Source organism: Micropterus dolomieu, linkage group LG06 (assembly GCF_021292245.1).
Source record: "Micropterus dolomieu isolate WLL.071019.BEF.003 ecotype Adirondacks linkage group LG06, ASM2129224v1, whole genome shotgun sequence".
In the NCBI taxonomy this organism is placed as follows: domain Eukaryota; kingdom Metazoa; phylum Chordata; class Actinopteri; order Centrarchiformes; family Centrarchidae; genus Micropterus; species Micropterus dolomieu.
Genome location: NC_060155.1, coordinates 7,046,309 through 7,059,969, shown reverse-complemented (window position 1 = coordinate 7,059,969; position 13,661 = coordinate 7,046,309). Strand labels below are relative to the sequence as shown.

Sequence of the window (13,661 nt, the reverse complement as noted above, 5' to 3'; positions counted from 1 at the left end):
GGTCATGCTCTCCACGTGGACTGCGAACAGAGTTCTCCCGAATCAAAGCCAGACATTTTTTGATCCCTCTGACCACCACGATCATCTTCCTCTAAGGACTTTGTTGCTCACCAACTACATCACCAGACAAGTTTTGTCACTTGAGCGTAAACATTAGGGGTGTGACGACATCTCGTGCCATGAGATCTTGCGATATAAAAACGTTACAATATTTCTTGTCGAGGTGAAAATCTGTCTGTGAAATTAGCATAGAAGATGAAGATAGAAGATGGGCCCAGTATTTTGTTTGTGTGGCAGCATTTTGGGTACCCGGTGGAAACAACAAATGGTGACAGAGTGACAGACAAGACACAAACTATATGTAAGCAACATTTTGCATTTTGTGACTTTCAGTCGAATAAAAGATAATATATTTCCAGTCATATATTTTGTGAGTGAGGATTTCTTAAAAACAATGTTAAAATATCGCCTCATTCTCGTCAACCCAATGTTGTGTCTTGTATCATCACAACCCTTGTAAACATATGTCTTTATGGGCCACTTGGTGAAACAACTGGTGCTGTTGTTTTTCTTCAGGAGGACAGTCCTGTGTGACAGTGCACATGTTCACTGTAATGAAGGAACATGTCAGCCAGTGCGACAGTGTAGCTTGACAACAATGGAGCTCTATGACACAGAGAAATAATATATATGAGGTTTGGCTACACAGACTCGTAGGACTAGGATCGTTGTTGGTTTTGGTATTTTTTCACACGATTTGTTGACAGTAGGGAAAACACAGAATATCACCAGACTTATGCTTACAAATGTATGGTGCTGAAATGACATTAATATGCACAGTACTGTGCATATTAATGTCATAACAACACCATAAATTATGACTGATGACTCTAACACGATGGCTTTAAAAACGCTTTGGGAACTTGTGTTTACAGTCTTGAACAGCACCTGTCTAATCTGAGACTCGACATTACGAGCTGGTAAATACGGCTGAATTCATTAACAAACACTAACTACATTCATGCGAGATATACATTTTCCATTGCTGCACTCGGTGTGACTTAATTTACATGTTTTGGCCTGAGCTCTTAGTGAAAATTAAATGACGTTACTGACGTGGCTCAAGTGTGACTAATGACTAATTTTTGGTGTGTGATGTTGATTTAATTTTATTAATCTGTTCAACTCTCCGCAGTAATATATTTACAAGCCGGCAGTGGATTAGGTCATTTTAATGCACTAATTAACTTTGAAGCCCTGTGTCCAAATTTCTGAATAAATTATTAATCGGAGTCCCAGGTTGATGACAGCGACCGAGTCTGTGGGGAATTAAGGAGAGAGTTACTCACTCTCAGGGATGGGGATCTGGCACCAACCTGAAGGACATCATGGGACAGACGTGTTCAAGCAGCAATAGTTGTGTTTTAGCAAATCACTCATGACAGAAGTGAAGCAGGGTGACGCTGGACTAGGGCGCAAAGGCCACTGTTGTGATGGTTAATGCAGGATCCTCACAGTCTGTCTCTTCTCTGACCTAACATGGTCTGTTTTGTTCTGGACCCTGGAAGCTTTTCAGTCTTCTGTTGTATTCTGTCATTTTAAGGATTATAGACCATCATGCTTAAACAGCCCAAAAGCGTTTCAAAAGACAAGTTGCTCAGACACATGAGGTAGGAAGAGTTTCTGGGAACACAGCAGGAGTTCTACCATAGTGAATAGTTTATCTGCTTATTACATCACAAAATACTATATCCTATGCTACTTGAAGTTATAATTTCCATGAAATCAAATCTCATTTGTGATACCATTTATGGTCTGTATTTTATTCTGCACTAGCCATTCAATTTAGTACAAATTATAAATTCTCTAACATGTACATATCAACGGTCTATAAATCCTGCATGCTGTATATACTGTATATTGACATGTATAGATGCATCTACTTCATGTATATAAAGTAATATAGTACTTTACCCATTTAATATGTATCCATCTGCAGTATTTGTATTTTTTTATTTTACAGTTTACAGACTTGACTTGTGAATAGACACTTTTTTGTTGGTCATTGTTGCTTTTTTAAAAACATAATTATACGTATGTACACAGCAATTTCTCAACAACTTGTTTATAATGTACATATTAGTTATACGTTTAGTTTTACCTGCCTTTTTTCAGGTTTGTTGTCCTTGTTTTTATCTGTATGTCTTTTTCTGTCTTCCTGTAGATTGCTCTGTATGTAGGCACATTGAGAGCAACTTAAAAACAGGAGACCAAATTCTTGTGTGTGTACTTGGCTGATAAAGCTGATTCTGATTCTAATATATTTATATCCAGTAATTACCTCTCTATTAATAGTGGCAACTTTATTAGGTATACAGTGCAGGGGTTTTCAAAGTCTGAGACTGCGGGCCTCCCCGCAGACACTCAACAATTGAGACAAGATACCTAATGTTGCTGTTTGACACAACTTCAGACTACACCAAACATATAATCTTTACTAAGGCATTTATTAGTTCTGACTCGGGGAAAATTCCTCCCAACTGCTGCGTCTCTGAACTCTTCTTAACCAAATTTAACACATTTACCCAAAATGACTTACAATTGCTAAACACGTAAGAGGTCGCACATCTCTAGAGCAACAATGGGTTAAGTGTCTTGCTCAAGGACACAATGGAGGATGGGTCACAGTGGGAATTGAACACAGATTACTCACACCAAAGACGTGTGTTATCCACTGCCCCATTGCCGCCCAGCTGTTAGGCTATGTGATCTATGTGTTGTACTGGACTACACCATCAAAATAATGCAGTCCAATTTTAACTTTGAACTCAGTAAAATACATTTAAAAAGAAGAATTAACAATTTTCTCCCTAGCAACAATTTTGATCCAAAAATGTATAAATAATCACTGTTGTCCGTCAGCATCTAGTGAACATTTTTGGTACACAAACAGTTAACAGCTCTTGTTCTCTACTACAAGTCCAATGCATCTTTAAGTTTTGAAAGATTATGTCCCCCCGCCCTCATATGCCTCACAGTAGCTTGGTCCGCTGCATACCTTTTTCAGATCCTCAGCGACTTTATTTCTAAAAAGCAACTAGGGTGAGATCTGGTGAGTTATTCAGACCATCAGTGGTCTGACAATAAATTTCCACCCTTGCACAAGAGGCACTCATAGCAACAAGACATGTCATTTTATCTAATTTATATCAGCCTCTCTGTTTAATGTGCACTCTCTTTACACCACATCAGAGCTGTGTCAAGTTACTCAGAATACAAACTGAACATCTCCACATTGAAAGCATTCAGCTGGCTAAACGCGAGGTGGCTTTAATTGTAAAGCAGTCACAGGAAAAGAAAATGAAAGAAAACAACTTAGGGTGTTTTGTTTGGCCACTTTTAAATATTGTAGAAAGTACTGAAACAAGAAGCAGAAGGCACAGTGATCTGTTACCTCCTAAGCCAGGTAACCAACGTTACGTGCTGTTGAGTGGAAAAAAACTATTTGCGCAGTATGCGGCATAAAATCAGGTCTACAACAGCTCTGACAATTACAGACTGACTTCTTTATAAAGACACTGTTTGTTTTGTTACACTGTAGACTGAAACACCTGTTGCTCTTTATATATTTCTGACAAAGGAGCGGCTTCCGAGAATTCTGTGACTTGCAGTATTAAACCACACTTGGTGTTACGATAGTAAAACTTATTTAAGTTCAATAAAACTTTACAGACAGTCTGTGGAAACATAGTTTCTACAGGAATGAATGATTTATCAGTTTATTGCATCACCAAGTGTAAAAACTTAATAACTTTGAATGAATTGCCTTTGTCAGAATAACTACAGAGTGATCAGCAGGTTTTTGAATGCTCAGTGCTACAGACACATCCTCCATTCATTCAACACTGCCATGTTTCTCCCTCTGGCATGCATGAGTAAGGGAAACCTGTCGCAAGGAAAGGAAACCATTTGATCATCTCTCTGTCTAACAGACTCTTGATCATCGGCTGCTCAGACTGAAAGAAGTCGAGATGCACTGTAAGCACGTTAATGCCTTTCAAACCCAGTTAAACCTCTAAATGGCCCATTTGAAAGCAACATAAATTTGGAAAGAATGAGATATGTTTTAACTGACTGAAAATCATTGCAGCAGTGCTGGTGGATCTGCAGTACTGCAGCTCTCTCTTCATTACTGATTAATTAAAAATAAAATCTTACTTTATATAGGTGAGATCCCCACTCATGACAACTTACCCGTTTAAATTATATTAAGGTTTAAAGTTATGCATAAGTAAGGGCATGGCCATTTCGGTGGGTTCCGTCAAAGGTGGTTAGCCGCAGCAAACAGGCTTAATTTGGCCTGCCTCAGCTCCACCGAATGTGAGTCAGAGTTGGAGAGACCTTTGATTAAAGGTATCCTGCAGAGTTTTCATTCTATGTAAAGACATTGAACTAATCTTAACAAAATGTGTAAGTGCGTCCTTAAGGGTACACCAGGTTGGGTACATTTCACACCTCTTAAAGGGGTCATATTATGCTTTTTCCCTCTCCTTTATTGAGTAATATATCTTTTTTTATGCATGTAATATTTTTGCAAAGTGAAAAGGCCCAAGCTTGGACGATCTTCTCTAATTTCATATCATCTAATCATGATAATTTGAGATCAACGATTGGTGATCTGATCGCCGGGGGGCGGTGTTACATTGTAGCATGCCAGTGAAATGCCAGCATGGCAGAAATGGGCTTATTAGCTTTAAGAGAAAACTCCAGAAACATCTGTAAATGCGCAGTACAGTGTTTTCCACAGAATGAATTACTAGGTGCTTAAATCGCTGTGTTAAGAAAATAATAGATAACTTCTCAGAGTTAACCTGAATGCAGTAGTTTTTCAATATACAGACGGCTCCATTTCAATGTGTTTGTGAGAGACTGAGAGAGGGAGAGCAAGCCAAGGTGCTGAGTGGATCTATGCGCTGTGTGCAGCTCCACAATGAATTATGATTTTACTCATTTTAAATAGTATATAATATGTGGCGTTGATATTGTGGCGTATCATGTTGCCAGAAATAAATCAATAAATGGGGAACACTGCAGTGTGGTGCAGATTGTAGAGACAGTTTTTATGTCATCTTAGCTCTGATAGTGAGTTAGTTAACAACCAATCGCTGATTATCCCTTCAATCGCCAATAGCCGATCCAATCGCCAATCGGAACAAGCCTTCAGTCCACCCCAAATGGAGTTCCCATCTCCCACAGAAAATACTGCTCCTGAACAGCCTGAAAACAGCTCGACTGTAGTCCAGCCTATACTTCCGTGAAAAAGTTGTGTCACTTCGTAAGACACGTCATAATGCTCGCCTAGCAGCTAGTCAGTCACGCCCTCAAAAACACTGGTGGAGAAACACACTGAGCTGCAGCACACACAGTGACAACGTCAGTCAATGGACATAAAGTTGACTAGTAGACCTTCACTAGGTACTGCGCAACAAAGATCATATAGCCTACATGTGAGATGCTTCACTCCATAGCTAAAACGGACTGGTCAAAACACAGGGGTGTTGCAGCAATGTACAGTATGACAAAAATCGGGTGTTATAATCCATCTAAACCTGTTACCTGGTACAACCTCTGAAGAAAAGTATGAACCTGAAAATTAGCATAATATGACTACTTTAAAACATGTGCAAAGACTTTATTTTTAATGCTCTGAAATCTGCATTTATTACATCAGTCTTTTTCCTGTCCTGTTTTCTTTGTATACTGCAACCTTACACAGCTTTAATCCAGTCCATTTCAGAAATGTGTATCATGCCACTCCCATGTTTGCAATTTGCACACGTGTTGTTCCGTTTATGCTTGCGGAACATCTCATACTATAAAAACATTGCTCTACAGCACCTCCAGTGGTCAGGTATACTCAGCAAGGTGGCTTTGAGTAAATAAAATTGTTGGAAACTGTTATTTTCATGTGTACAGCTAAAACCAAGATCAAGAGAGTTAGAGAGTCTGCTATGGAGATATTGGTATCTGACTTTTGAACATCATCATAAATGTTTAATATTTTTAATTTCTAACTACAAGTATCTAGCACGGACCAACCGCACATACCGCACCATTTATTGCCTAAGCTAGACTGCAATTCCCATCCCTCAATGGGCGTCTATACAAATACACAAAAATCAATAAATGCCAGTGGTCAGCAGTAAAAATATTTCCTAGTACCAAGCAACCCCCAAGTGTGATTTGTTATATGTTCAAAGTGCTGAATGGCTGTGCATGTTTTGTTTGTTCTCCACTGGTTCTGTAATAGTCTGTCAAATCTGATTATTGTTATCATCCAGACAAAAGCAAACTGACTCACCATGCATTTATTGGGTTTTTCTCCAGAGTGGACCCTCATGTGAATGAGCAGCTTATAGCGAGCGTTGAAGGGTTTGTGGCGTCGCACACAGCCGGCCCAGAAACAGGAAAACTCTTCCCCTTTGCGCTGGTCAATGTGCACCTTCTCAATGTGCCTCACCAGCTCCTCCTGACTGCTGTAAGTGGCACTGCAGTCAATCCAATGACACGGCTGGTCCTGTTGGTCCACAGTGAGGTCCTGTCCTGAAGGTCCATTGTGCCTCAGGAAATGAAGTGGGGTGCTTTCCTGGGCATCGTGGCCTTGGAGGGCCTGTCCCACATGGAATAGCTCCCCTTGCTGGTTGTTCATTTGAAATGGTTCCTGCTTACATGGTGAGAAATCCTCTGCAGGCTCTTGCTTGATTGAGTGATACTCTTCCTGTATCTTTTGTTGTTGATGAGAGGACTTGTTGTCCCCAGGTGCATCAGAAAGAATCAGGGAAGAGGCAAAAAATAAAGATGAGGGGGAGGAGGAAGAGGAAAGAGAGGATGGTGGAGAGCCAAAAGGAGGCGATGTGGCACAGCCAGTGAGCATATAGGACAAAGGGAGGGAGGGCTGGGGGTAACAACTGAACCTCTGGTTGTTGTTTTTAGGATCTGTGTGTGCTGTGGTGGCAAAGTCCTCCATCGTCTTTTCTATGTGGGATCCAGCTGTCTTACAGCTGAGCAGGGAGGTGAGGTCACGGCCCAGCGAGGAAAGGGACAGGGAAGTCCTCGGAAGACAGCACACGCCCAGACCACCTGAGTGTATCGATGACTGACAGAAGCCACCAGAAGACAGCGGCGCCTGAAGGTCCTCGGCATCCTCAAACACACTTCCAAAACCCGGAAGAGTCAGCTGGACGTCTGGAGGCCCGAGGTCAGGGGGCCACATCCTGGCCCCCGTGCGCTGACTTACACCAATAGATCCCGTCAGTAAAAACTTTGATGGTGATTCTCTTGGAGCAGCGTTAGGAATGCTTTGGAGGTAAAACCATCTACACCATCTTTCAGTTCTCACATGTAATCAAATTAGGTTGATTTTCAACTACTGGCATCTTCTTTTTCTCTACCCAAGCATGTGTAAAGATGAGTAGTCATTTGTTCCAAACTGCTGCTCAGTCACTCATCTCTCATGCACTGTGGGAGACAGAAACCAAACCCAAATGAGTCATCTTAAAAGACAAGAAAAAATACAAATATAAATCACTTTCTGAAACATATCACATAACAGCTTTGTGAAGCAGTGGTGGAACATTCTTTAATTTAGTACCAATGTACCAACTTATACACCAATACAAAAATGAAAAAGTACCCTATTACAACTTTTTAAAAATCCTCCTTACATACAGAAAAGTATCATTAGCAAAACTAGTGACTGATCATATGACTGAGCATTTTACCATTGTAGCTGTAGCTTATCTTATTTATATACAGTTAAGTAGCTAGTTTAGGATCAGAAGATAAATCTGAGGGCTTATGAGATGATTAATGGGAGAGCAAACAAGAAAAAGCAATGTTCTGCAGCACAAATCTGTAGGAATTAGAAATATTTGAGAGCCTAAACACTTATTTATTATCTGATAAGTTTAAAGGGGAAATGTCTCTTTTGTGAAACTGGCTACAACTCAAAGACATCTGATATGTGACAAGGGGTCCCAACTACACACCGCTTTTATGCTAGAGATTGCAAGAGACAAAAAGGTCAGAAACCACTGGTTAAATGGACATTGTAGGACTCACAATGGACAGCTCAGTTGGAGATTCTCGTGTTATGCAAGTAGCCGCTAATGTAGCCTCGGGCCGATAGCCTCCACACCTCCAGATGTTTTTCATTTTCAAAGTTGTAGTCTTCAACTCCAACTAACACTGACTCAACTGCAGCTCCCTCTGGAGCCACTAAATGTTTCATACAACTTTGTTCATCTATTCCGTAGTACTCCCTGAAAACACACATAAATGTGTGTAATATGTGGAGTTCCCCTTTAAGACCAGTATTTGAGTAAATGCACTTAGTACATCCCGCCACTAATTTGCGCTAAACTCATGCAGGATTTATTTACTGCAATGTTGCAGAGCTGTGACTCAGCTGGTGTGACAACTTGCCATGCCATTTGAAGGGTTGAAACATAAAACCCAAAATGTGTCACACTGAATGTTATTCCGTTATTTCCAGCCATCGGCAACTCTGCATTCAATCATTAACAACAAATGGACCAAGGTGACCAGCAGAGAAGGTCCCAGATGAAGTAAAACCAAAACAAACAGTGTCCGACCCCCTTGTCAGCAGGCTTCACTCAAACAGTTCTGAGTGCGACTCTGCAGCGAGTGTATATTTGGTTTCCTTTGAGCCGCTGTAACAGTCAGGGCTGATTCATTACTGCAGGCATTAAGGCCACCCTTGCAGCAAACAGCCAGGCGTTGTGTGGCAGCCGATTGGCTGGAATCTGTTCCAGAAGCTTGTTAACAGAAGAAGAGTAATGGACCACATCTCTCTGCTAGTTAGTGATGCAGGACAGGGAGGCTGGAAAATGGTGGGCCAAACAGAAGTTCCCCCACCCCTGTCACAGACAGTAGCTCTACTGTGCAATAGTCCCTGAGTGTTTATTGGAGTACACTTGATTTCCACTCTTCCCTGCCATCTGCCAGATATTGATGATCTAATTTACAACAGGATCTCCGCCACGTGTAACTAGTCATCGGAAAGATTCAATGGGATTTCATATGGATGGTTATTTTACGAGCCAGAAACCAACACAGCTAAGATTATGAGTAAGTTCACTTCTGTAGTTATATTAGCTGACAAAGGAGTCACTAAGTGTAGGTTCATGCCCATAGTTTCCTGGTATAGTCTGGTTTACAGTTTTATGATTCTTCCCGTAAATCGCTGGAGTTCCCCATACCAGACTCTTGTAGCAGACCAATCATGGGAACTGTGGTTGAATCTTAATTAGAGAGGTTGTGATGTGTCTGTGTGTCAACAAGTTGAACTGGATTAATGATACTTGTGCAGCAGAAGTGGTTTGCGCTGTCTGAAAATATGATAATTGCAACCTAGTACCTGTTGGCTTTGAGAACTAAAACCAATATTAGACTTTTGAGGGCAGACTGTGGGATTTCAGATGCAATCAAAACATTAGATTCAAAACTATCAAAGAATATATCTGATAAATAATATTTTATATCTCTTTTTAGCATCAAACCAGGACTCATGTAAACACCAACTCTGCCATAGATCCAACAGAGTGAAATCCAGCAGCAAATATAGCAAAAAAGGTTGTTTTTTTTATAGCAGTGTCTGTTCACAAACCACTTTGGTCCTAATCCAGAAAGAAGAGTCAGACAGTAAAACTAAGAAAAGTCTCCCACAAAGCCTCAACTGAGCATGCAAATTTTGTAAAATAGCAGGCACATCTCATGTGGTGTCTTTTAAAGACTCACTTGCTGAGGTTAGCTAAACACAGCTGTGGCATTTCAGGACAAGCAAATGTGTACTTGTCTCAACAATAAGCACTTTGGTTCTTGAATTGCAAACCTTTTTGCGCTTTTTGGTTCAACTGAAACATGGGAAAACATCCTTATTGAAATGGGAGATGTGAATACACAAACAAAATTCAGTTTCCTAATCCTATCCTTCCTAAATAGTCCTCAAGGGTGTTGCAGAGGCGTCTGAGTGAACTCCAGCATTACCACAGAATCCTTTATCTGAACTTGCATCGATACAGGCAGGTATTGCATTCTGACTAATGTCTAGTACATAAACTTTCTTTATTCAGAGGAATCTGTTTATGGATACAAGACTGGGAAAGTATTGTCAGTCTGACCACAGAGCAGCTGGTCACCCTATTTACCCCTGCTTTTAAAGCTGCACTAATCAATATTTTTATAATAGCAATGGTGTTTGTAGTTACAAATAATAAAACGCATCATTTGTCAGTGTTGTGTTTGCAGCTTGTTCTGGTGGCCAAAAACAACTGCAACAACAACAACAAACAACAAAACAACAAAAAAGCTTTAATGCTAGATCCCTTTGGATTTGGCACCTAAAGTAACTGTGTCATTCACTGAGAGAGATATTACTTTTATCCAGTGCAAATAAAAGCCAGCAACAGTGTTGAATTTTGCTTATATTGTATTTTAAATCTGGGGATGGGTATTGCAAATTAGTTTGGGCCATAAATGCTATGGTTTGTAGCATTGATCCAAGCAATATGCTTGTTTCTATACAGATAAAAGTAAACATTGGGTAGATGGTCTGTCTTTTCTGTATACAGTGTGTACATATGTCTCTGCAGGCCATGTTTTCATGTACAGTTTGTAGGGAGTTAATATCACATCACTACCAATAATAGGATCACTCACCCATATGGAATTAGCATAATGTGTTTCCAGGTACGTCTGAGAACTGATTTGCAATCCTGACATTGCTTTTTATGACATTTTTATATAACTCATATGAGATTTTATGACTTTGAGAAAGAAGTGTTCTAAATCTTATTTCCTGGATTTAAAAAAACACACAGGGACAACTTTTGTGGGTAGAAATACCCACAGGAGAATTATATTTCAGGTTAGGACAATATGTTTGCGAGAAAACAAAATCTCATAAATGTGGCCGGCTGACCATTAAAGAAAACATGTGAATAACGTAACTAGTTTCACAACTGTCACTTGTGTTTTTAGAAAAGACATGAGGGACTGGTGTCCCAGTAACAGAGAAAGTTGGCTGGAGGGGGAGAGTTTACACTTCCAAAGAATTTGTGCCTCAAGGCCTCCATTTTCAAAATAGGTTAATCCTGTGAAACCACTTCTGTGGGCTATGAGTGTGCCAATAAATCATAATTTACTCTACGTTCTTGTCATTAACCTTTATTTATCCAGGGGAAATTGAATGAACACACTTACTTTTTTTCTACAGCTGCCTGCTTTACATTCTTACAGTCACATACATTCTCACCTGGAAATTTCCAGAAAGACCACTGTGCAGGTGGGGAATAAAAGCAAGACTAGTTTTTGAGAGACACAGTGTTACTTACTTTTCCCCTCAGCCTCATTTCAGGAAAACAAACAAGTAGTCTTACACATACAATGTCACTTTTTGAAGCTTTAGGCAACTTTTGCTTCCCCTGTTACCTCCAAACTCTACAAAAGCTCTCAATATGGGAGGTGATGAGGTGCAATGGATAAGATGCATGCCTTTGGTGTGAGAGACCCCACTGTGACCCATCCACCAGTGTGTCCCTGAGCAAGACACTTAACCCCTAGTTGCGCCAGAGACGTGTGACTTCTGACATATACAGCAATTGTAAGTCACTTTGGATAAAAGCGTCAGCTAAATGCAATATCCAAATTCCCTGACAATATTTTCTCAATACCCAACTCTCTCTCAGCATTTGAAAAACAGCCATCAAGTTAAATAAAAATAAACTGTCAGTCTGACTTAAGCCCAACTGATACATCGCATGGCAAGTGTAATCTGCCAGTTTTAGCTTATTACAGACACATGAAAAATGGCCTTGGCCTATTATAGTTTGTACACCTAGGAGCACTGACAAGTTTATTTTCATTTTTTATTGTTAAATGTCCCCTTGTTACAAATCTTGGTCACCATCATCTACACACATCAGCCAGAGCAACAGTGGCCATACTGTACCGGTAGGTGTGTCAAAGACAGTATTCATTACCTAATTCATTTACACAGACAGTGTGAAACCACACAAGCCTTCAGGCCCTCTTGAACCTCCATAACAGCGATGCTTTTCTCTGCTGATGTTTTCACTCAACCACTGCTACAGGAACAGCTGAGGCTTTTCACCCAGACAACATTTTCTGTAGCAACCAGTAGGAAGTCAGTGCACATTTTGATCACCAGTCAGTTTAGTTCACCTCATCTCTAATTTCTTCAGCGAGGCTGACGAAAAAACACATGGGGCAAATACATACTGTGCATCTTACTTATAAAGGAAAGTTGCTTCACAGTCAAGGAAGTAATAAATGTAAAAAAGATGATGAATATCTCCACAGATCAAACACACTGCTAAGAGCACAATCCAGCCCGCTGTGGGATGACCAGATTTTCTGTTCCAACTAGGAAGGTCAATCTGGGCCTGACTATTATAGGACATGCGGAAGAGTTTGTCCCTCCAAAAGCATGCTGTATTTTGTGCGTAATGACGAATATGCGTAACAGCTGAGCAAAATGTTCTGTTCTGTCTTTTGACCGCCATAAAAATTTCACTGCAATACGAGCTGTCAAACAACTTCGGCTGAGAGACTTAGACAAGAGGGTCATGAGGTGGAGCCTCCTGAAACATTTATTTATACTGAGGGAAGAGGCCCATCCTGAAGCTGCTGACCAGACACTGAAAGCTGCAGAGCTGCACAAAGATGCAGACTGTTGATTAGAGGTGAACGATACCTTTTTCTCCCACAACTGAACTGAGTACAAAGTAATTCATGTGAATGATGTTGAGTACTGACTCAAGAATTTCACCCTTCAAGCTGTTGCCAGTAGTATACCAAGAAATTCCACATTAAAATGATGTGTGCATCAATTATGAGTCATTATAAAGCAAGCATACTACTAATAATATTTTAAAATAAAACACTGTGTATAAGGTATATGTCACAAATTACATTTTATATTTTTGACATATTTTTCAGTGATCGACATGTGTCCACTCACTGAAAGATTAAAATGCCTCCAAACATGTCATTAAAAGAACGATTGTGTATCTAAAACAAAAAGATTAATTTGCAGATGACGTTGATAATGCAGTTACAGTAATTGTGATATTAATGCTACAAATAGCATCAGCGCACCTCCACTGTTCACTGTGCAGGATATTATCTATGTCTACGTATGAAAGCTATTATACCACCATTTGACATTGACAAAGATGTCCTCAACTCTTACAACTGACTATTGTTTTCTGTGCAGCACAAATTTAAGCTATAATCCCAGAATGAGAATAACAAAAACATTGAAAAACAGTAAAACTGTTTCATGGTTCTAGTTCCTCTTTATTCAGCGTATTTTGGACAAAGCTAAGTTTATAAGAGACTGTCGTCTCGAGAAAAATGACAGCATCAGTTGTTTCAGCAAATGACCAAAGATCAATGACAACATTTGTGTACATTCAAGCAACTAAGCGCCAGAACAACTAGCCAGCATAGATTTTTAGCGTAAAGACTGAATGACCTGTGAGGCTGACATTCACTATAAAGGTCTACTCTGAACAAGAAGGCTTCAAAGACCATTTACTGCATGTTGACCCTCGAGT

General features: G+C 40.0%; 1 protein-coding gene across 3 annotated transcripts in view; it reads right to left on the bottom strand.

The window, feature by feature from the left end:
* The window catches only part of LOC123972189 (zinc finger protein GLIS1), a 63,508-nt gene that overhangs the window by 40,063 nt on the left and 9,784 nt on the right, over positions 1-13,661 (bottom strand). For all 3 annotated transcript variants that reach the window (XM_046051491.1, XM_046051492.1, XM_046051490.1), the window contains exon 2: positions 6,362-7,518. In XM_046051491.1, coding sequence (XP_045907447.1) covers positions 6,362-7,273 — 912 coding nt within the window. In that variant the 5' untranslated portion in view covers positions 7,274-7,518. The remainder of the gene's footprint in view (positions 1-6,361; positions 7,519-13,661) is intronic.